Source organism: Amphibalanus amphitrite, unplaced genomic scaffold (genome assembly GCF_019059575.1).
Source record: "Amphibalanus amphitrite isolate SeventyFive unplaced genomic scaffold, NRLGWU_Aamphi_draft 000121F_arrow, whole genome shotgun sequence".
Classification (NCBI taxonomy): domain Eukaryota; kingdom Metazoa; phylum Arthropoda; class Thecostraca; order Balanomorpha; family Balanidae; genus Amphibalanus; species Amphibalanus amphitrite.
In genome coordinates this window covers 598797-622551 of record NW_024881616.1, presented here as the reverse complement: position 1 = coordinate 622551, position 23755 = coordinate 598797, and the positions used below count along the sequence as shown (strand labels likewise).

Genomic DNA, 23755 nt, shown 5'->3' with positions numbered 1-23755 from the left:
AAAGCACACCACGCATTTCACCTCGGACAGTTTATTGAAAACGTGCGAATCACAACACACGTCCACCCTCTGTGCGGTCAGATTTACTGCCCGCGGTGCCAGCGCCAGCGGGGTCCCCACGGGACACTGAGCGGGCCCGGCCCCTCGGACCGGAGACTAGATATGACCGGCGCGGCCCCTTGTACTGGCGGAGGGGTGCGGGGTGCGGCCCCCGTCCACCGTGCGGCGTGGCCCCACCACCCACCGTTGAGCCCCACACACGGTCACAGTCGCGGCGGCTAGCGACTCGAGGGTTCAGCTGTCCCGCGCAGGACAGGCGCGGGCACTCACTGACGCCTCAGAGGACTTGTCACAGCGCGCGACCACACCACTGGAACCGCCCGAGTCGCGGACAGGGCGTCACGACTGACTGACTTACACTGACCAGTGTATAATGGCAAACATAATTAACCACGGAAGCTCATACTGGCCGATACATACCAAATCAACACTGTTGAAACAAAATCATCCAAGAAAATCTCGTGAAAATAATCCCGAATCTCGGAACCAAAAAGCAATAGGATCGAACGGGTTACGAGACGACAGGGACAACTCATCAGCATTGCAAATCTCAAAGAAGGTGATCAAGAATCTCAAGTCCGAACAAAACATCCACAGAATATCACGGAATGCCCCGAACTGCGCGACTCGAGTATCCCCCGCGCCCTGGCTGACTGATGCCTCATGCTAAACAAAGCCCCGACCCAATATCACACAAGTGGGACAAGATTAAATGTCTCACGTGCCCGCACACCAGCGTGTTCACTCGAGGTTCACACTTCGGCACCGCTGTCCGATCCCTCCGTCATTTGTGCCTTGTGGTTATCACGCACTCCCGGTCCCCTCACCACAGCGTAATGCCCCGTGTCCAACCTTTCGGCGTGCTCCGACGGACCGCTCGCTGCGCCCCCTGTCGTCCTTGCAAAACTGCCACCTGGCGTCAGCGGGCGGAACCAGCGGACCAGACGCAGCGGCCGGCTCCCCGGGTACATCAGCTCAGCACCTTGTACTTCCACACCTTGCTGAAGGCTGACCGGTCGTCGAACAAACTCCTCACCATCACCACCTGGTGGCGGAGCGAAGCCAGCGCGTCAGACGGGGTGGGGAGGGGGGGGGGAGACAGCCAGTGAAGACGCTGACGTGAGGAGAGCCTGCCGTAAATTTGAGGCAGCAGTGAATATCGTGAACGGCTGAGGGGTTAGCTATCCCGTTAGAGCAACAGTACTAGAAAGTCTTGCCAGTAGCCACTATGGCATACACTTCCATAGTCACCTGGCAAGGAGGTGATGGATGAACGACAGATAATCCTTAGTGGTAGATTTATGCTAACGAATAAGTTAACTCACACACAACACAAACGTGAATGACGTTTGTTCATACGTGACATATTGCTGGTGAGCAAAGGCTAATCATCAGACAATATTGTACGCGCCACGCCATCGTCCAGCAGTCCGTACCTGAATGATTCCCACGCCGACCATGACGACGATCTGCATCAGCGACCAGTTGGCCACCAGCTCGAAGTTGGTCTCTGCCACACTGCGGTCGCGCGCCTCGAACACTCGCAGCTGGTCCTGTACGTGCCGGCTCTGGAGCAGCTGCTGGCGCACCCGGCCCACCGCGTCCTGATGGCGAGGAGGGGGGGGGGGGGGGTCATATACCTGGACAGAGCACAGCGGGAGGGAAGGGGACAGTTGCGAGGTCACAGATACAGGTACTACGCAAGACCGGGGGGAGGGGGTACGGGGAGGGTAATGCGATTCAAAATCAGACACCGTGGGAAAAGACATTACATCAAGTAGAATCGCTCGATTATTCCTAATGTCACACATACTGAGACAAACGTCAGCACTTGACAGTATTACGAGCTTGTTCTTCTGTAGAACCCAGCTGAACCGTTCCACAACCCGGTGATGACCTTGGTCAAAGTGTGCGGAGTTAGACAAGAAATGCTTGTTTATCAACTCGGCATAAAAGTGAATGGCTCAGCGTTGTCCGCTGATGTATATACACAGTCACGGAATCGCAGCGAAGCTCCTAACTTCTTTGCTCTTCAAAGCAGATAAACGGAATTCAGTGGCGACGAAAGCAGCGACTATCACGAATCAGTAGGAGATCTTGAGCCAGCTACTCTCGTGGAGCAACGCAGTTTTCAAAGGTTTTCAAATAGCGCAGATGGAAAAACGGCAGCATGTCTACAAGCAAAACGGCGCTGGTGCGACAATTTGGTAAAATACGCTCAGGTACCCAGGAAAAAACATTGCCTACATTGATGTAAAGGATTTATAATGCAATACCAGCTTGGTGTTTGATAGATATTAGAGCGCAGTTCTTTGACCTCGACTCACTGGAAAACGATACAGGCGCTTTCATCAACCCATCGTCTAAGGGCAGACCGCCGGTTCGCGCTCTGCAGCGGCAATAAGCGTCCCCTATAAGCGCTGCGCCCCAGTCGTTCGCCCGCTCCCGCCATGGCCGACGGCGGGCCCTCCGAGTGGGACAGTGACGCCGCCGCCCTGAAGCAGCTCCAGATGCCGTTCGCGCTGCGTCTGAAGGGTGAGGACGCGTTCCGGCCGGACCGGCGGCGGCGCGAGGCGCTCAAACAGGAGGGCATCACCCTGTTCGAGACGATCGCCGAGGGCAGCTTCAGCAAAATCCGGCGCGCCTACTTCCAGCGCGAGCACAAGGAGGTAGTGGTGAAGGTAATCTCCAAACAGCGCGCGCCCGACGAGTACTACTCCAAGTTCCTGCCGCGCGAGCTGGCCACGCTGCGGCTCACCCAGGAGCACCCGCTGGTGGTCGATCTGTACGCGGCCTACGAGGGGCCGGCAGCATACTACCTGGTGATGGAGTACTGCGAGCGAGGCGACCTGCTCGACTACGTCAACAAGATGGGCTATCTGAACGAGGTGGAAGCGCGCGCCTTCTTCAGGCAGATGGTGGACGCCGTGCAGTATCTGCACCACATGGGCATCGTGCACAGAGACGTCAAGCTGGAGAACATGCTACTCAACGCCGACTACGAGATCCGCATCGCCGACTTCGGGTTCGCTCGGTTTCACGGCGAGCAGCTGTCAGAGACCAAGTGCGGCTCGTTCGTGTACACGGCGCCGGAGATATTCTACGGCCACCCGTACAACGCCGTGTGTGCCGACCTGTGGTCGCTGGGAGTCTGTTTGTACGCCATGGTGTGCGGCCGGCTGCCGCTGGCGCAGACCCGCGCCGACCTGCGCGACCCGCACGCGCTGCTGACGGCCGCCCACCGCAAGGTGCACTTCACCAAACCGGTGACGGCCGATTGTCGTGACACGACGCGCCGTCTGCTCAGTCCGGCGCCCGAGCGGCGGCCCACCACGGCCGAGCTGAAGCAGTGCGCCTGGATGTGCCGGCCGCTGGCAGCGGATGGCAGTGACGCCGCGCTGGGTGCCAGCTGGAGCAGCCACAGCTCGCTGCGCCGGCGGCCGTCGGCGCTGAGCGCGGCCGCCGCCGGCGAGCCGCAGCTGCCGGGCGCCGTGTGCGAGCAGCGCCACGGCGCCTTCCAGCCGACGCGGCCGGTGGGTCGGGTGCTGCGCGCGCTGGCCTCCGGGCGGGCGCGGGGCCTGTCGCGGCGCGAGCTGCTGGGCGGCCGGCCGGGCGCCGTGACCGGGGTGGCCGGCCCGGTGGGCCGCCAGCTGAGCCTGCTGGTGCTGCACGAGCAGCACGGCGCCGGACGCGGCGCGGCGCTCCGGCGCAGCACCTCCAACTCGATGGTGCTGCTGCCCTCGGAGGCGGTGATGCAGGCGGCGCAGAGCCGCACGGCACTCACAGTCCGCTCCGACCTGCAGATGCTCAAACACTCGATGGGCGGACAGGCGGCACGGGCGGCCAAACAAGAGGGACGCTCCGCCAAAAAGAAGGGCTCGGCCAAATACACGTCGGCCAAGATGCGCTGGAAGGCCGCGGTGCTGGCCATGAAACGACAGCGCTTCAACCGCTGGCGGGATCTCTGCCAGAAGCTGGGAAAGCTGCCGCACATGCGCATCGAGGACGCCGAGCAGGAGCTCGACCTGGAGCAAAACTTCGACTTCAGCCAGTTCTGAGATCAATGCGATTACTATATCTCGAAGTATGAAACGTCATGCCAACCCGCACTACCCCGGCTAAAAGACTTCGCTTCCCAGCCGCATTTTAGCGACGAACCAAGTTGTGTACGTAGGAACGTGTTTATGAATACATCGTGCTATTTGTAGCTCGTGAATTAGTGCAACCATGAAAACAAAACAGCGGATAACCGCTTGCAAATGATCATGCTATTATATGCAAATATGATGAATAGACTTTACAATTATTGTTTGTCTCCTTACAGGACACACTCCGCTAAAACAATCACCAGGGACAATACCTCCTTCCTCTCTCGACACCAGCCTCTTCACCCACCCGCCCTTCCTCTCTCCGTCCTCGTGGGCCGTGACTGACCTGGATGTCCTGCAGTTTGATGTCGTAGACCTCCCCCTCTGTTCCGAACTCGTGCTCGATGCTGTCCCACACCTCGCCGCCGTCCTCGCGCTCCACGCCCACCTCGAAGAACACCAGCTTGTTGTTGAAGCGGCTGATGGAGTTGTCCCAGCAGGCCTTGTAGTCGCCCTCCTCCTCGGCGGCTCGCCTGATCCGGCGGAGAGAGAGAGGTGGGGTTAGCGGCGGAGAGAGGGGAGGGGAGGGGTTAGCGGCGGGAAGAGGGAGGGAGGAACGTGGAGTTTGACGCAGAGAGGCCAGGAGGAACGAGAGGTTCGACGGCGGGGCAAAAAGTAGTGGTAGGATATGACGTGCGCTGTTATTGGTTGTTGAAATCGCACAGTGTGAATGAACGGATATCTATCGCGGAGGCAAGGTGGCCGGATGTGGTTCACAGACAAACACAACCTGGTATGACCATAACATCTGGTGTCAAATAGGATGCCATCAATCAACAAATGTGTCAGATGACCACATAACTTTTAAAGCAGGATGTGAATTTAACGAAAGCAGCAGATAACGGTCGGAAATAGTCGATATCGGATTCAGGATGCGATGAGATGCGATGAGAACGAAATCATCAGGCTAAGCCTAAACAATCCTGAATATACATAGAATGGTATGGAATCAGGATGGTAAATATTGGAACACGATTCAGACACGATCTGAATTGAACATCTGAATATGGGGGAATTGTGGCTTGACACAGGGGAAAAGGATATCTAAAATTGTAAAATTTGCTCGGCGTATCACGGGTCGTGAGAGTGCGAATGTGGCATGGCGAAGAGACTTAGCCTTCGAACATGACATTGCTGCATTGAATATAATTCGTCAGTGTCTGCTTTTTCCGGAGATTACAACACCTTTGATATCCTCGCTCTTTATAACTAGAAGATCTGACCGTGAGACAAGACAGTCGGAGAACCTAGATCTGGTTGCTCCGCGAACAGATTTTATGAAATATTCACTGTCATATCATGGCTCTAAATTGTGGAATAGTTTGCCCACTAGAATGAGGAATGCCTCAAAATTTGAACTGAAAAAGTACCTCCTAGCAAAAGCAAACACTGACAACTGATGACCACGTTTCACCCAATGTGTGCGAATGTACTTGTATGTACCCTGTAGTGTACCGTTATATGTACCAACCATCACTGTTAACCGCATGAACAGACGTGTTGGAATTGGCAATGTGTGCGGATGTCCTCGCATATGCCCTGCAGTGTACCGTTAAACGTACCAACCATCATTGTTTACTGCATGAACAGATGTGTTGGAATTGGCAATGTTCCACTGTAACGCCCACCCGATGATCGTGGTTAGTGGAATAAACGATATAATAATAATAATAATAATAACAAACATTGGAGCAAGCACACTCCAACAACTGATACGAGCGTCAACAAGATAAGAACTGCAAAGTTCGGCACAGAAGTACAGGGTGACACAAAAAAAGCGGTCATCACCAAAATTCGAATAACTTCGGAAGTTAAATTCAGATCATCACCAAACTTCGGCCACTTTAGGTCACACCTATGTAGCATCCATCCACCAAGTTTCAAGTCTTCACTACGAATACTTTTAGTACAGTGTGTGTTTTACTGACGCTCTACAATGTGCTCCGGGTGAGCGCCCCGGCGCTGCAGGGCGTAGGCACACCTGCATCCGGCGGGCAAAGTTGTCGATAACCCGATGGCTGTGCACTTTACGGAGTGCAATGGCCTCTGGAGACAGTGTGCTACCCCTGAAACGTTATTCTTATCGGGTTATCGACAACTTTGCCCACCGGGTGCAGGTGTGCCTACGCCCTGCAGCGCCGGGGCGCTCACCTGGAGCACATTGTGGAGCGTCAGTAAAACACACACTGTACTAAAAGTATTCGTAGTGAAGACTTGAAACTTGGTGGATGTCTGCTACATAGGTGTGACCTAAAGTGGCCGAAGTTTGGTGATGATTTGAATAAAACTTCTGAAGTTATTCGAATTTTGGTGATGACCGCTTTTTTTGTGTCACCCTGTACCTCGGTACAGCTATCACCGATATCATATGCATACTCTCGCCAAAATTCATTGAACCACAGTCACACACCAGAATGCTTAGCGACACAAAGTAACGCCCACATACTTTAGTTTATTGGGGGTCGACTACCTATTACAGTCTGTTCCATATCAAGCTTGTCGTCGGAGCAAGGGTCGGAGTTCCTTCGGCAGTTTGCTCCTCCATTCAATAATCTGCTTATTTAGAGCTGTATGCACAGAAATCACGCACTGCTTTCAGCAGTGTATTTCGGCCGTAAGCTTGACACGGAACTGACTAAAGGTCATTTGCACCCAAGCGCACCACCCAATCCCACTTCATCAAAAAAATCCCAGTCTTACTTCCTGAGTGGTACAGGTCTTACCTGTGCGCATTGTCTGACTTTTTGTAGTCGGAGACGATCTGACGACCGGTAGGGCTGTGCAGATGGAAGTTAATGTCGATATCGCCCTGACCTCCATCAATCACCTGAAATTGACACCAGTGGAATGTGAAAACAAACAGAATATGACTCATCACTTAGTACATAAGCTATCATAGTGATAAAAAGATACCAGTGTTGCTCTTACCTGCATATGTTCAATTAACTTTTGAAATGTAAAGATAATTAATTATCCTGCTATATACAGAACCAGCATTACATTGGAAAATTGTAGGTCAATCCACTGTGAAATCCATTAGTCACTCACCCCAAACATAATCATAGACACAGGTAGGTAATTAAAAAATAAGGATTTTCAATGAACTTCAAACTGGAAATGCATTAAAATGCACTAACTTAATGCACTAAAAAGTACATTTCCACTTAGGCAGCATCAATGCAAGTGATAGTTATTAGTACCAAGGCTGCTTACCTGATATTCGATATCAATGTATTCACCTATCTTGGCAGATGCGAAGAAGCACTCTGTCTTGCCAGCTCCCACTTCTATGGTAAGCTCAGTGGGTCCACAGCTCACTGAGCTACAGATCAGCAGTAATAACAAATAGTGTGCTGGGCCTTCCATGGCCAAGTAAAGATTATGGCTTAGGCTTGAGACTAGAAAAAAAAAACAATTTACCTGCAAGGAGTAAAATAAAAGTTAGTTAATTGAGCAAATAGCTGCAGAGGCTAGTGAGCAATCAGCCCATGCCCTGACTGTGAAACATAGTAATGCTGAGACATCATCAGTGCCTGGCACTCGGCTAGTGCGCGCTGTAGTGCTGATTTACATCCCTTGTGGTACAGTTTTACCATGGTGCAGCTTGAATTTTGAGTGGAGGCTGAGGGCCCCTTCTCTGCACTCAGTACTGTGCTGATGAACCGCTGTCCTGGTGCAGTGTTGCTGAATACAGTGAATGCTATGCAGGGTGGAGCAAAAAGATGTAGGAACTTGTTCATTTGAAATATTTTGGTCCAGGACAAAGATATCAAATTGATTTTTGGTACATCAACATATGTAAATGCAGTAACATGTACACATCTCAAAGACGGCATTCTGACTTGATATGGCCACCTTCGGCCTTCACCACTGCCTCGAAACATCCCTCTGTGGGGGACCACAGGTGCCAGTGTCCTCACTGATCCTACCATGACATTTCAATGGTCAGCTTCAGGGCGGTGATTCTGCTGTGTGGCGCTGCACACACCCTCATGATATTCAAATGCTACTTTATGATCAGAATTTTATTTCTAATCCACTTTTGGCTATTTAGTGAGAGCTGAGATTGGTAACGCATGGGTAGGTTTATATAGCCTTGGGTAGGTTATAGGTATGCTGCGTTGAGATTGATAACGCATCAGTGCGCCGTGCGGGATGGTACATGTTGATATTTACAAGAAGTGGGTTCTTATTTACCACATTCAAAGTTATTATTTGCGAACTCACCTCACGTAACTTCAAAATACATAAATTGAAATTAGAATGAAATTGATTGACAACTGCCTATTGTTTGTAGGCATCTTCTATGTCTTATACGGCTTCGATGACGTCATAGAAACTCTTCGTTTCAGGAATGACCATCCGAACCTGTAAGACTCAAAACAAAAATATGTACTTGTTGACTTGTTTTTTATTGTGAAAAAGTATATTTGACAAGTAACCGATTATATTTTCATAGTTTTCTTGGCATTTTTTTCTTAACAATGAGCCAAACTTCTGAATTCTATGAAAAGTTTTGTGACATCATTTGCAAAGCATATTTATCCACGAATGACTAGCTTCCATAAATACTTACGTGTTCAATTAGCAGGAAGAAAGTGAGATTGCTAGGCAACTGCTTGTTAAAATGGCAATGTTGTATCAGGTTGCCAGGTAACTTGAAGTCCAAATCTGTCAAACTTTGCTGACACCTGCTATAGAACATTATACTTGTCAGCTGAACCAAGAACGCTGTTTTTCATATTTATTTGAATCTTGAAGCGAAGCGGTCAGGGGAAGAGGAGGAGGCGAATTTGAATTGGCAAGGGGCTTCGGGGGCTTTTGCAGAAAATCTTCCTTTTATGTTATGATTTGCCATAGTGTGTTTTGAAACTTTAGACTGAAGCTGAGACAGTTTAAGTTCGGGTGGGTAGGTAGGTACCTACTACCTACCCAGGAGGTCAAGGGACGCATGCATGATGCAGGTGATTCACAACTTACCAATTCTTCAGGCCCTGGCTCATGACTGTGGCTGGGTGGCGACAGCATATTGAATCTCGATTTATTTCAGTTTAACTTCAAATTTCAATTCAATTAAAAATTGCTTACCTACCAGTAGGTAAGAAGTAGGCCTTAAGTGCTAGCAGAATTTCTGGTATTTTGGTGTCATCTTATCAGACAAGCCATGCCATTTAACATAATGCTGTTATTTTTCTCAACATTTTCAAGGACCTTTGGAGTTCAAATGACATTATGGTTGTAAGCCCTATTATTCACAGATTGTTGCTGACAGCATGTCTCCTCGTACACCTGCCTGACAGTGGATCGGGTGCATCTTCAGCCATGGATGAGGTGGAGAGTTTCTACGGCGTGTACCTGCTGTACTGCCAGAATCCGCGCTACAAGGGCCGCACCTATATCGGCTACACGACCGACCCGAACCGGCGGATCAAGCAGCACAACGGCGGCCGGGCGGCGGGTGGCGCCGGACGTACGAGCAACCGCGGCCCCTGGGAGATGACGCTGGTGGTGCACGGCTTCCCCAACAGCATCGCTGCGCTGCGCTTCGAGTGGGCCTGGCAGAACCCGGGCCGCTCGCGCCGGCTGCGCCACGTGCCGGCCAAGCGTGCGCGCGAGGTGCGCTTCGAGCACTGTCTGCGCGTGCTGTCAGCCATGCTGCGCGCGGCGCCGTGGCGGCGGCTGCCGCTGACGGTGCGCTGGCTGCTGCCGCAGTACCGTCGGCCGCTGCCGGAGGAGGCGCCGCCGCCCACCCACATGCCGCTGGTGGAGGGCGCCGTCCGGCCGCGGCGGGTGCGGCCCCGCGGCCCGGCCGAGGACGGCGGCGAGCTGACGGTGCCCTGCTCCCTGTGCGGCGGTGAGGTGACCGCCCAGCAGCGCGTGCACTGTCTGCTGCCGAGCTGCCCGCTGGTCGCCCACCTGGCCTGTCTGGCGGCGGAGCTAGTGCGCGGCACGGATAGTCTCCTGCCGGTGGAGGGGCCGTGTCCGGCCTGTCAGACCTCCCTGCTCTGGGGCGACCTGATCCGCCGGCGGAATGGCTGCTACGAGTACCTGGACGGGGATGGCGCGGGGCCGGCGGGCGGCGACCACTGGGCAGACTGCCTCAGCCAGGCGTGACGGCGGCCGGTACGGCGGTGACTGGCACGAAACTGTGATATGTGGGTTTATCACTCATTTACTGTGGTGACTACGCGTGATTCGCATGGATTGCGCGTTCGAATAGCTGCGGCACGCGTTGTTTCCGGTCCCAGTGGGTTGGAACTTGGCTGGTTGCCTAATTACCACTTACCAGTTGACGATGTGTGGGAACATATGTATTTACTTTTTACACCGGATGTAGTGGGTTGCATTTTTCTGCGCATCAATTTTACTTCATGCCGAATGCTTTTTTTTAAATAAATCGTGATCCTGAGTTACTTTTGCGGGCGTGTTTTATGTGCATTCCGATTCTAATCGCATTAGGGATACGAATTGCGAATATTTACGTAGATGAGGAATCCTCAGGGCTCCGCTCGATGCCAGGAAGTGTCTTGTGTTATTGTAAAACAAACTGTATTCGATTCAATGCCTAACAACGTCATTCCCGACCGTAGCGGCTGGTGCTCTTAGCTAAAAAAAAAAAAAAACGGATCGTGTGTTAGGAGGCCTTGGCCATGTCGAGGAAGCAAATATCCACTATCCTCGTTTGTATACCCTGCCGATGGCTGTGACACGCCACTGCACTGCAAACGCCGGGTAACGGGGGCGACAGGTGTTTATGTCGGGCCGCCAACAGCGCAACAACGGTCCGGCACCGGCAGCGGCGGCAGACAACACTGGGAGTCCGCCCGGGCAGCGGGCACGGCAGCCGGCGCGGAACACACCCGCCCCGCCCGGCGGTACAGGTACCGCCCCGTGGCGGAACAGAATGACACGGGGACACAGCGGCAGTGAGTGAGCACGGAATGGCACAGCGGCTCGGAGTCGCCGACACGCCGCGACAAATTCATGAGGACATCGCCCGGTGGCCGAGAGGCACGCGGTTACAGCGGATGGTGGATGATGAAAATGGACGTGAAATTGGTGAATATATGTGCTGAATGACAGGTCACATTGTAAAGGCACGTTGTTTAATGTTTTGTACAACTAAAAGAGCTAATATTCTATACTATATAGTCGGAAAGTAAACGACGAAGAGACGCATACGAAATGAGCCACAGTTAGTGAAGCAATGCTAAGAACAAATCGCCTAAAGATACAACTAGCGTCAGTCAAGTCCATACTGTTGCTACCTATTGCTACCACCGCGTAATATACGTGTACTAAGTTCGCAGCGCAGTCCGCGCCCTTCACTGCTGGCCAACGGACAGCCAGCAGAGACAGAATTCGCCCCAGCGCCGTCCACACAGCGAGCCACAACACCGGCGAAACGCACTCCAAAGCCAAAACGGCTGCCAGTGAGCACGGTCTAAAACGAATCGCGGCGACGCTCCCCTCCCTCGCGGCCGGCCGCCTGCCGGTATAAATTACATGAGCCGGCCACACAGCAATGGTTCTCACCACCCGACGGTGAAATCCCCGCCCCTCCCGCAGTGAATCTCGATGGAATGGTGGCTCCACACTCGGAGGTGGCGGCCCGCTCACCGGCGGCCGCGGCCGTGAGTGCCGCACGCCTCCTGGAAGGCGGTGAAGCCCACCAGACCGTCTGCCGACAGGAGGTCCTGCAGGACCGGGTGGCGGCCAGCGTCCTCCTGGCGACGGACGGCGGCGGTTAGACACGACGGGCAGAGACATCCCTGACACAGTAACAGGCCAGCAATGACAGACTCATCCATAACATACGCCACCACATTCCTGACACACACGCCGACACATTCCTGACAACACACCGACTGCCTAATGACAGACTCGCTCGCATAAGAACGCGTCATCGCCCCAAACTTGACAGGCAACCCATGACGGAAGACAGACGCGCTTGAGAAACGATGAGAAGAATGAAATTCAAATGCAACATACAATGCTACGCAAAAAAAACTTAGCACCTGCCAAAGCCGATGTCATTAAGAGGTAAGAACCCCGAGCGAGCAGTTGAGCGCACATTGCCCAATCTGTTGCCGTGGCATCCGAACCACACCCTACCTGGTACTCTGGCCGGGTCCCGTCCCTCCCACCCTACCTGGTACTCTGGTAGGGTCTTCCTTCACCTACCTGGTACTCTGGCCGGGTCTTCCATCACCTACCTGGTAGTCTGGCCGGGTCTCCGCCAGCAGCTGGTAGCTGAGCAGCGCCGCGTGATTGTCCAGCTCCAGCTCCAGGCCGTCGGCCAGCGCCGCCAGCCGCTCGCGCACCTCGGCCGTCTCGCCGCGGAACTGGCCGCCGGCGCCCTTCCTCCGACCGAACAGCAGCAGCAGCACGTCCTCCATCAGGGTGGTGAAGTGCGGCAGCCGGCCCACAGTGGCCGTGGCCAGTTTGACACGGACTCGCGACAGGCCCGGGTCGGAGCGCATGGCCAGCACGCGCGCAGACTGCTGCGGGTACCTGGGGACAGGCGGGACGGTCACATCCGGGGTACATGTGACAGCGGGCGATAGCACCCGGGTATATTATGGGACAGGCGGTTGGTCACGGGTATATGGGGACAGGGGCGCAGACTGCTGCGGGTACCTGGGGACAGGCGGGCCGTTACACCCGGGGTATATGAGGATGATGAATACGGTCACACCCGGGTATATGGGGACAGGGGTCGGTTACACCCGGGCATATAGGGACAGGGTACAGTCACACCAGGGTACCTGGAGACAGGGGGACGATGTCCACTACAGCTCAAACCTGACCCACCACCCTCGGCCAGGGAAGGCCTTATTATTCCCGCATGCTTCTCCAAACCCCTTATAAATAACTAAGTCCAATAAGCAGCTAGCGAGACACTCTGCGTAAGCTGACATTCTTTAGCACGGTACTCGATTGTAGCCACTTTGGACGGACCTGTGAGCAGGTCACCGCCACCTCTCACCCCCGTCGCTCTCTCACCGTGAGAGTGTGAGCAGCAGTTTGTGGACGGCCAGCGCGTCCGACGACAGCAGCACCTGGTACACCAGGTCCTTACTGATCAGCGGCAGGAAGGGCACGTTCGACTCCAGCAGCACCGGAGTCACCTGAGGGGTACACCGAGGGACGGCGGTTACCTGAGGGACGCGCGGAGGTATGGGGTTACCTAGGGACGCGCGGAGGGACGGAGATCACCATGAGGGACACAAAGAGACGGGAATGTCGCCTGAGCGATACACGGCAGAAATACTACAGCCTATCAACTAACAGCCTATCATCTATCAACTGACCATAGCCGATGGCGAGCCATTCAGCAAAAGCACACGAAACGATCCCTAGCGAATGGGTAAGCATAAATGGGATCAGCTTAGCAAACGTGATACCATCGGTCTCTCGTCTCGCTTCTTCTGTGGGGCTTCTCCCGGCCTGTCCTCACCTTTCAATAAGCACCCGGCCCAGGGAACTTCCCTCCCTCCTGTTCCCCTGGCCCTCACCTCAGTGTAGAAGTTAACGGTGGCTCGCATCAGGTTCATCCTCTCGGCGGCCGGCGCCGACACGGCCAGCCGCTTACACAGGCTGGCCACGTGGTCCGTGATACGGGCCACGTCCACCGCCGGGTCGTTGGTGGAGGCGATCTGAACGGGACGAGGAAGATAAAAGTTATATAGGCGGTATACCGGACAGAGTGGAGCAAGCAGGCCAATATGGTGTCGAGAAATCGGTGAGGAGCACTTATAAGCATCACGGGGACACATTCACACATGTTTTGATCGAAAGAGGACATGCACATTGCACAGTTTACGCATTTACGCATCGAGGTAAGCAGTTTAAAGGGATAATGCCGAGCATAGATTCACAGTTTTTTCCACCCCTCCGTAACCTCTCCATCCGGCGTCCCTCTTTGCGTCACAAGCTGACCCGTGTGCCCCGTCCGTCCCGCTCAGCGCCGCCTCACCTCGTCTCGACACGTCTGGCTGCTGTAGGGGAAGGCGCGCCGAACCACCAGCGGCAGGTCATGGCGCGCCAGCTGCACCACAAACTCGGTCAGCACGTGCACCACGTGCAGGCGCGCGTGACGGTCGGCGGCGGCCACCAGCGTCTCCAGGGGCCGCAGCAGGGCCGCCAGCAGCACCGCCTGCGGCCGCCACCCGTAGAACGGCACCAGGTCGAGCGCCGGTAGCCAGAGCGCGCTGTGCTCGGGCCGCGCGCCCTCGAGCAGTGTGCGCATCAGGTGCCGGCCGGCGCTGAGCGGCAGGCCGACGCGGTGGCACAGCTGCACCTGTCGGATCAGCTGGCGGCGACGCAGCACCGGGTAGCGGCGCGGGTCGTACACCAGCATCTGGCGCAGCGTCACCAGCAGGTCCAGACTCATCTGGAGCGGGACGGGGGGAGTGTGTCAGAGACTTCAGCAGCGTGATCAGCAGGTTAGCTGTGGGATGTGAAGGGGAGGATGGTGGTGGCTGTAGTTGCGTCACCAGCATATTCTGAAGTCTCCAACTTACCTACTGACGAATCGGGAAGGTACTGATTGGGAGATATGTAACATTATGCTACATCGATAAAATAATAATTTAGTGCCCTCTGTCGATCTTATGAAAAAATTGTCGAGCCCCGTAAACCCCCGCCGCCCCGTCGTCCCACCGACCTTTGCGGTGTCGATCTCTCGTGTGTCCGAGAGCAGCAGCACGGCCCGGCGGTGGCTGCTCAGCGCCAGGGCCGTCAGGTTGTTGGCCGACCGGAAGCCGACGGCACCCTCGGCCACCACCTCCTTCAGCGAGCCCAGCGAGGCCAGGTCGCGGCGGCCCTGGTCCGGGTCGGGCGCGCCGCCGCCAGGAGCCGCCACCGACTCCGGCAGCACGGGCAGCGCCGGCGTCCAGCGCGACACCTGACGGCCGTAGAGGGAACTTAGAGGGAGGGACGAAACTGACAGGCAGTTCCAGGGACGACAATGCTGAACGGTGGGCAGAACCGTAGCCTGAGCACTGAGAAGAAGCTCATTATTTTATTCGAAAGCGAGTGTTATATTCTAAATGATAATCACAAATAAACAAGCTCAACCTATCAAAAGATGACTTCACACTGAAAAATTAAGTCATTTTCCACCAACAGCAGCCCAGAGCTCCCGACAGGTCCCCTTCATTCCACGCTGCCACTCTCACCTTGTTGGCCAACTCCCAGAAGTCTCCACCGGGACCGGCCGCGCTGCCCGCGCCTCCTGTACCCGCGGCGGCCGCGGCGCCGGCCCCGTCCCTGCGCAGTCTCCATCGGTTCAGGTTTGTCATCAGCTGCGAGCGCGGCTTTTCCCAGCGCGTCTGCGAGTCGGGGCCGCCGTACGACAGGACCATGTCGGGACGCAGCTGCCGGTACTTCCTGTACGAAACAGAGAGACAAACAGACGACTGTCATTGGCGGCAGGATAGCACGGCCAGTCACCGGCTGACCGGCAGACCCGGAGAGGTGACATTATCCGGAGCGGGGGCACACTCCCCGAAAACGTTCTCAAATTTAAAAAGTACTTTGGGAGATCCTTCCTCGTGCAGTGCTGCACCGTTTCAAGCAAATTTGCAGAGTATCTTTCGATCGAAACGATATAAATGCATCTGAAAAAGTAGGTCATTTGACATCATATGATCCGTAGACTATAGTTATAATGACAGCTCAAATCTGTCGAACCAGAACGTAAACATATTTAACAACGAGATATCTTTCTTGTCACCCTTCCGAATATGTTTATTTCACGAGCTATGTACATACATACACTATGTATACAGCGCTGTTTGTCGGAATCGTCAGTCTCAGGACCTCGCAAAAACTGACTTTTTACGTCCTCTGGTTAAGTGGTTAAATCATTCTGGAGGTTAGTGAATCATACATATGTAGACCAGAAAACATTTGAAAGAATTTCATATCCGAGCGGCGGTTACAGTTATTTGCCAAATTGCTAACATTCCGAGATCTGCGGGGTCAGGCACTCCATCCCCTTAACCCAGTCTGTCCAAAGTTGGCTCAGATCCCCTTTCGTGTGAGAATCAACTGCGCCCTGCAATTGTTATTTGGCAAGAAACCATACAGAAAAAAAATACAATCAGCAAGCCTTTATTCAGATGTTAGACAAAAGAGAAATTTTTTCGTTCATCCTCTTTATTTGTATCGCCTCGTTTCGTTCATTGTAAAACTGAAGCACACTTGCGCACGATGGTCAAAATCTGCGTCCGTTTAGTCTTTTTCCTGAACGCAGCCTGCATGCAACAGCCAAAAACACCTAAGTACCCTTTATAACCATTCTCAACCATGGCCTTTTCTCCCATCGCGACCCTCTCGCCTGCTCCCAGCTGCGAGTGGTGAAACCAATCGGGAACCAAACAACGTCTAGAATCGGCCTAGTATTTTAAATAGACAAACAGTTTCTGTTCGCATTAAAACCAGTCGTTGGGATCGTTCAGTATTCCTAGACAAGTGACAGAAGCGCTAAACATAGACAAACCCCTAACACGACGAATTTGGTTTCACCGGTGCCCGCTCCGCTGCCGTTTCCCCTCCTCCATCCCTCCCTCTCTGGTTCTCTCCAGTGATCTGACGGCGGGTGAGCGCGCCTTTCTCAGTGTCCCGCTCAGTAGTGCTCAGACGCTAACGTAGGAGTGACGGTGCGGATCGACCTGCAGGTGACGCACCGGCACCGAGCGGCGGCGACTGCGGCGCAGCGCGAACTGGGACGCCGCCGCCGCCGCCGGACTGGCCGTCCGCCGGGCCCGCTGGCGGCCGGCGGTCGGAGCTGCCGGGAGGTGTCGGCCCGTCCCGGCCGACACCTCGGACTTCTCGTCAGTAGTCTGAGACTGGTCATCGCCGTCCTCCTCCGGTCCGTCCAGGTCCAAATCCAGTCCGTCCGGGTCGTCCGAGCTGTCTGACGACTGCGAGGCCGCGTCGTCTGAGTCGTTCTCGACGGAGCTGCTCGCAGAGCTCATCGACATCTTGTCCTCCCGGTCGTCAGGGGAGTCAGGTTCGACGTCTCCGATGCGCGTCGGCTCGTCGTCAGACGGCGGCTCGGCGCGCGGTCGTCTTTTGGACGTCGATGGGCCGGGGGTGGCCGTGAAGTCGGCTGTCGAGGTGGTAATGGTGGTGGTGGTCGAGGTCGACGGGGCGGGGCCCGATGGCGTCTGTCCGGCCGTCGGGACAGCGGTGCGGCTGCGGGTGACCCGTTTGGCCGGCGGGCCGGCGGGCTCTGGGTCGCTGTCGGTCGCCTGGACGGCCGTCTTGGCCGGCGGTGCGGAGCGGCGCGCAGGCCTGGCCCTGTCCTGGGCCGGCCGCTCCGATCGGGACCGGGTCGCCGGCTGACTGATGGGAATCGGCTGGCTCCTCGACGGCGTCGGCAGGGAGGGACTCGCTGTTGAGCTCGCCGTGGGTCGAACGGCAAACTGCTGCTGCAGCCTGCCACTAGTGCGCGGAAGAGTTGGAGCCTGACGCTGCGGGGCAGCCGACGCTGGCCCGCGAGGCCGCACGTTGGTCAGAGTGCGAGACCTGGGAAAGCTCTGCGGTGTTCCGCCAAGTCGTGGCGGAGCCGATGGGCCCGCCGGTGTGCGTTTCGTTTCTGTCGGACGCTTGGAGACGGAATGGGCGATCGGCGGTGTGGGACGTCGTGTCCTCTCGGTTCCGTGCACAGTATTCCTTCGAGCATGTTGTGGTGCATGACCGGGATTCTGTTCAGATTCTTTGGATTCCGCTTGTCCCATTGTTTATGTCAACGAGCTGATAGGGAGTTCACACAAAGCATAAAATCACATTCGACACTAAAATATCAGAAACTGCACCACACCAGGGAAATTACCGAATAAAAATTAGAAAACGTATACACTTTTTAACATTTGCAATCTGCAAAAATCGTTCATCTCGTTCATGTCGTTCTAGCATGACATTATTTGTGCGCGTTTAATATATCCACGTGCTTCAAATTAGAGGGCTTTCGGAGAAAGCAGATTTATGGCTTAAATTTAACAGTAACCTCCGATTCGCGAATCACAAATAACCAAAATCATGATTATGGACATGTAAATGTATTAAAATGTCATATACCATTAGTTTTTATATGAAGGCTGAAAAAGAGGATTAATGATATATTCCAATATGTTCGAACGAAATACTCGCTCCTAACTTGAAATGGTTTCATGAATAAAAATGAAATGCCTGGGCAACTTTCGATATTAACGGCAATAAATTGATTGATAAATGTCAAGCGGCATATAGACCAAAAACGAAATGTTACAACATGATTTCAAGCAAAAAATACCTGCTCATTACACTACCCATCAAGTAGTTCATCATTAAAAACACGGATATGTTACGGTCGAGAATAGCGTTAAGCAGGTTGAAACAATCAACAGAGAAGATCAAATCAGATCACAGGTGATTTTCTTTTTACTTTAAAACATGTTTCGCTCGGTATTTCATTGTTCCTTTTTTCTATTTTACACTTGTTGCTTCCTCCCACTCCTCCATGACTGGAATGGACTTTTCATTACTCATCCAGTTTTATAAACTGTCCTACTCTGAGAGTCGGCTTAGCGTCACTCATCAAGCTGTGTATCGCATAAGGGAGAACGAAGGAACAGGACATTTGCATACGTCTCGTAGAAGAGACGGCCAAACGTGCTCTCGATGTCGTGCCTCCTTTTTAAGAACGTCCGCGTATGTTCGCAATTAGCGCCCTAAGGCAGAAGAAAAACCCTTACTTTTTTCGCCCACGCATTCTCACATCACATGGAAACTGCTGTTCACAGATTCTAAGTGTACCTGGTGTTCTATCAATTGCAGTAGTAGCTGGGTGGCTGGATCGTCCTAACAAAACAACCCACGTCCAGTGCGTATCGTTAATTCGTGTCCCAGTCGTCGAATCTCTGTCCATTGAGCACTTCCTTAACCGTTCACGACGGACCTGATGAACCCGTCCTGTCCACTCCGACGACCGACGCTCATTAGAACCGTCCAATCCATCCACCCGAGTGGCCTGACGGGCGTCCCCCTTCCCCCTCCCACACACACGTTCACCCAACTGACCTGATGAGCGCCCAGTCTATGTACAGCTCCCAACTACCCCCAAGGTGCGCCCTGTTCAACCCCCGGCGACTGACCTGATGAGCGCCCCCCCCCCCCCCCGGCGACTGACCTGATGAGGCCCCCCCCCGGCGACTGACCTGATGAGGCCCCCCCCGGCGACTGACCTGATGAGCCCCCCCCCCCCCCCCCGGCGACTGACCTGATGAGCGCCCCCGTGACTGACCTGATGAGCGCCCAGCGCGGCCCGCTGTCAGAGGCGGCCGACCTCGTCACCAGCATGTCGACCCGGTGCTGCTGCACGTCTCTGTGCTCGGTCAGCTGGTACAGCAGCGTGCACGTCAGGTTCACCTGCGGAGGGGCACACCACCGCGGAGGGAGGGTCAGCAGGAGCAGCACGGTCAACTCATCTCATCAGTTCTCGAGATCTTTGTGCATAAATACTAAATAACGTCATTAGCTATAGTGGAGAACCTCCAATAAAGACAGTGACACACCTCTCCAATTACACCACAGTGACACAAACTTTTACGAAGACTTCTCTCTCCCCCATCGCCAAGCGTTCACCAATCGTGTGAGCCAATCGTGTGACGTCATCACCCACCATGTGGCTCCAGCCGATCTGGCAGAAGATAACGCCGTAGTGCGAGTGCAGGTGGCGCCGCGCCTCGGGGCCGAAAAAGTGCAGCGCGCCGGCCAGAAGCCAGCTGAGCAGCGCCCGCCTCAGGGTGGGCGCCGTGTGAGGCTGGGGGCGGACGGTCACAGGTCAGAGGGCAGAGGTCACAGGTTAAAGCTAAAGGTCAGAAGTCAGCCGTCCGCCGTCCGAAGTGAGCGGTCAGATATCAGAGGCAGGGCTGCGGAGTCGATGGATTGTCGGTGATCCCGACTCCGACTCTGGCTTCCAAAAATCAACTCTGACTCAGACTCAAAGCCCGGGTAGAACTATTGACTCCCACCGACTGCGACTCCAACTCCGCAGCCCTCTCTTACGAAAAAAGTAAGCGTAAAGTAAGCCCTGGAAGGTCTGCAGAGTCGATGGGTTTTCGGTGACTCATTCACCGTCTTTGACAAGAGCTTTGACTCGACAAATTGACAAATTGACTCGAACCTTGACTCCGATCAGAAAAGTCGACTCCGACCGACTCCGACTCCGCAGCCCTGATCAGGAGGTCAGTGGTCAGCGCTCAAGAGGTCAGAGATCAGCGGTCTGAGGTCGGTAGTCAGAGGTCAGAGATCAGCGGTCAGTGGTCAGAGCTCAAGAGGTCAGAGATCAGCGGTCTGAGGCCGGCGGTCAGAGGTCGGTCATCACATCCTTTGGGGCCATAAAGTGAGGTTGGCAGCAGATGTGTCAGAGAGATAAGCTAGGTCGGACGGGCGAGTACGAGACCCGAGAACGGATCAGAGAGGCAATGGGCAGGCCAGAGGTCAGAAGACGAGTGAAAGAGGTCACCAGGGTGTGGCGCAGAGTCCGGGGTACTGGGGTGAGTCAGGGAGAGTCAGGGGGTATGGGAGAGAGTCAGGGGTACCGCTGCAGTCGACTCACGTTGGCCATGAAGTAGACGGCGCGGTCGATGGTGGCCAGAGACACCTCCTCCGACGGCAGGCAGCAGTCCAGTAGTTGGATGGCATATGTGGTCCCTGCCACATACAGACACGCCAGTGAGAGTGAGGGTGAGGCGAGCAGGCCTGAGTAAGAGATACACGGTACACACTGGCACAGAAAACTTGACTGAATGAGGACAGGTGGCCAAGTTGGAGACTGGGCTGATAATCTATCTCGATGTTTAATGACAGGGGGAGAGGTATTGAATCTGAATTCTTCCATTCAAAAAGAAAAATATGAGAAAACATTCAAGTTTACCTTTGATACTTGTGACCTTTTTGAGCATAAGCTCAAGCTTGGAAGAACTAAATCCATTTTCACAATCTTCAGACAGCCTTTCGAGGGCAATAAGCTTTTGAAGTCGGTTGGTCTGCTGGCCTGGAAAGGCAATGACAGAATTAGATGATTGTGGTACACACTCATCATAACTCCATATATCACAAACCATTGGAGGCATTATGATAATCCACTGCTGGAGGACAATATAGCTGTTGACAGTCCAGAAACATTGAAACATGAACGTCATCTTAGAGCTGAAGAAAACCGATAAACAAAGCAAAGGTAATTGTAGCCCAACTGAACAGAGGCTTTATGCCACATCCACTTACTATCTAGCTTATCCAGGAGAGCCTCAGGCTGATGAGATCCTGCCATCACATTATGCAATGCTTCAACAGTGTGCTTGGCAGGATATCATTGTACTGAAACACAACAAGCATTTTGTGAGGGCAAAGACAAACATTTTGATGCATACTTGAACAGACAAAATAGCTGCTTACATAGGAAGCAAAAGGACACCATGACCAGCATACACATAAGCAGATACAGAAATGTGGTATTGGATGCAGACTGCAGCGGGCATATTCCAAAGATTTCTCATTGTCTTTTCATTTTCACCAGAATTCACTGGATTCCTCAGATTTGATTTTATTATAGTACCATCTGCTGAATGGTTAAAACAGCTTTTCCATACTTTTTTTTTAAATAAAAATGTAAGGGGAAAAATCTAACATGCTCACCTCCCCCTCTGAAGGCTGAGCTTGAGGTCTGAAACACATCACAGTTAAAGAAAATACACCACTTTCCTAATTTCTTTTCTACAGTTTCAAGTTTCATTATTTTTTATGGTTAAAATGATCAATTCAAAAAAGAAAATAATTAATACTTGCAAAAGCAATTTTAAAATAATTTAATAAAGGAATAATTGCATTGGTAGAGCAGATGTCACAAGAATGTTTTCATCCAACATAACATATATTTCATCCTTGGTAGATCGCTAAATAGACAATATACTTTGCTCTTACGGCAGAAGCTCAGTAAGTGTCAACCAATCATATTGCAGAGTTCAGGAACAAGTGAATGTTGACTGGTTGATGCTGGCCTCTGTGACAGCTGGCTCAGCACTCTTAGCATTCTTCCATGAGGCAGCACTGAATTCCTGTGCGACAATCTGATTTTGGAACGAGAAATGAAATTGAAATGTCCTTGTCAGTTGTCTAGGGTAAGCGTATTCGTAACGCATAGTAATAGGACCATAAAAAGTTTCTGATTTGTGCTATTCTCAGCTCAAGCTACAAAATTGTCATTTCAGTTCGAAATCTGATGTTTAAAATGGTATATTTCCTTTAATACAAACCCAGGACCCCCATGCACAGACACATTTTTTTATTGATATAGGATTATACAGCAGTACATAACCAAATATACGTGCCTTTTTCAGTATGTGGTGAAAAGATGTCTTCAACCCATTAAAACTCAACGCAAATCCGAATTATATTGTGATACCATCCAAATATAAGCAAGAATAAATTCAAACAACTTCCAGAAACTCGTCCCATAAGACGTTCATGGCGCAGCGAGTTGAATATGGCGGTTATTCACACTACTTTTATTTCCCGTGAAATATACCGTATAGCATCTAACAAGCATTCTCAGACGAGTTTTGCGAAAATGGAAGGAACACCGAACAATACTTTTGAAAGATAATGAATGTTTTCTTAGATAAAAACAAACTAATTTCGGTAAATACCTCTTGGTTTGACCCAGCGTAGCCATTATACATTATAGGACATCAGCTATTGCAGGTGCTGGGCAGATTAGGTATAGATAAAAGTGTTGTTGTTGGGCCTTGGTTGCTGGCCTGTAAACAGAAGGTATAGCCATCTTTTTGCCGGATTCAGATCATAGGCAGTAAGCACATAGTTTATTGAAATAAATATCGCAATCAACATGTAGGTACCGTTGCCGACAAATCCCGGAGCACTGATGCTACTTTTCGTCCACACACCCCGGATCCGGGCAAATCTGCCTACTGAACAGACGTGAGGTGACAAGACGCGGACGATGATTGGCTGACCTCGGATCGCGGCCTCGCGGTCAGTCTCTCAGACCTCAGGGATATTGCCAGTGGTGCCGTGTGGACTGTGTCGTCGGCTGTTGTTTCCTGGGTTCAGCCCAGCCATTCAGTGAGAGTGAAGCGCGAATTCGTCCAACGCCATCAAGTTCCGCAAACCCGATCGATCGTCGACTGACCACTGACGTACCTAAATCAAAATATGGCATACTGTCCATCATTTGTCGCTGTTCTGAGCACTTTGCTGGCTCTGGTGACAGCCCCGCTCAGCGCTCGCAGCCAGCATCTCGGAGCGCCCGACTGTCCCCCCGGCGAGGTTCCCCAGGTCACGCAGACGGGGACGACCATCAACACATCCCGTGTCGTCCCGGCTCCGGAGGGAGACCCATTCCGGCCGCCGGCGGCGCTACACACCAGTCTGAGAGTGGACGAATCCATCGAACACGTACTGGAGCCGCGGCCGGTGGAGTGTGGTCCGGGCAGTGCCATCTCTCCGGGCGGGTTGTGCCGGCCTCAGCTGAG

General features: G+C 53.2%; 4 protein-coding genes across 4 annotated transcripts; 2 read left to right on the top strand and 2 right to left on the bottom strand.

The window, feature by feature from the left end:
- Positions 1-15: 15 nt before the first annotated feature.
- LOC122381518 (transmembrane emp24 domain-containing protein 5-like) lies at positions 16-8765 on the bottom strand. The gene is made up of 6 exons (XM_043365776.1): positions 8436-8765; positions 7422-7628; positions 6932-7035; positions 4495-4681; positions 1497-1664; positions 16-1105 (listed from the first exon to the last, which is right to left on the bottom strand). Exons 2-6 carry the CDS (start codon positions 7572-7574, stop codon positions 1031-1033), a joined length of 687 nt encoding a protein of 228 aa, XP_043221711.1. The 5' UTR covers positions 7575-7628; positions 8436-8765; the 3' UTR covers positions 16-1030.
- LOC122381517 (testis-specific serine/threonine-protein kinase 5-like) lies at positions 2238-4303 on the top strand. Its single transcript, XM_043365775.1, has one exon. It carries the CDS (start codon positions 2511-2513, stop codon positions 4116-4118), a length of 1608 nt encoding a protein of 535 aa, XP_043221710.1. The 5' UTR covers positions 2238-2510; the 3' UTR covers positions 4119-4303.
- A 182-nt stretch (positions 8766-8947) lies between the features above and the next one.
- LOC122381515 (structure-specific endonuclease subunit slx1-like) lies at positions 8948-10626 on the top strand. The gene is made up of 2 exons (XM_043365774.1): positions 8948-9172; positions 9509-10626. The coding sequence occupies exon 2, from the start codon at positions 9531-9533 to the stop codon at positions 10320-10322; it is 792 nt and encodes a 263-aa protein (XP_043221709.1). The 5' UTR covers positions 8948-9172; positions 9509-9530; the 3' UTR covers positions 10323-10626.
- A 315-nt stretch (positions 10627-10941) lies between these two features.
- On the bottom strand, positions 10942-22761 carry LOC122381514. The gene is made up of 13 exons (XM_043365773.1): positions 22592-22761; positions 21489-21581; positions 21139-21258; positions 20821-20915; positions 19882-20022; positions 19504-19628; positions 15392-15602; positions 14878-15117; positions 14188-14604; positions 13727-13867; positions 13215-13339; positions 12425-12722; positions 10942-11935 (listed from the first exon to the last, which is right to left on the bottom strand). Exons 2-13 carry the CDS (start codon positions 21532-21534, stop codon positions 11825-11827), a joined length of 2070 nt encoding a protein of 689 aa, XP_043221708.1. The 5' UTR covers positions 21535-21581; positions 22592-22761; the 3' UTR covers positions 10942-11824.
- Between the last annotated feature and the right edge of the window lie 994 nt (positions 22762-23755).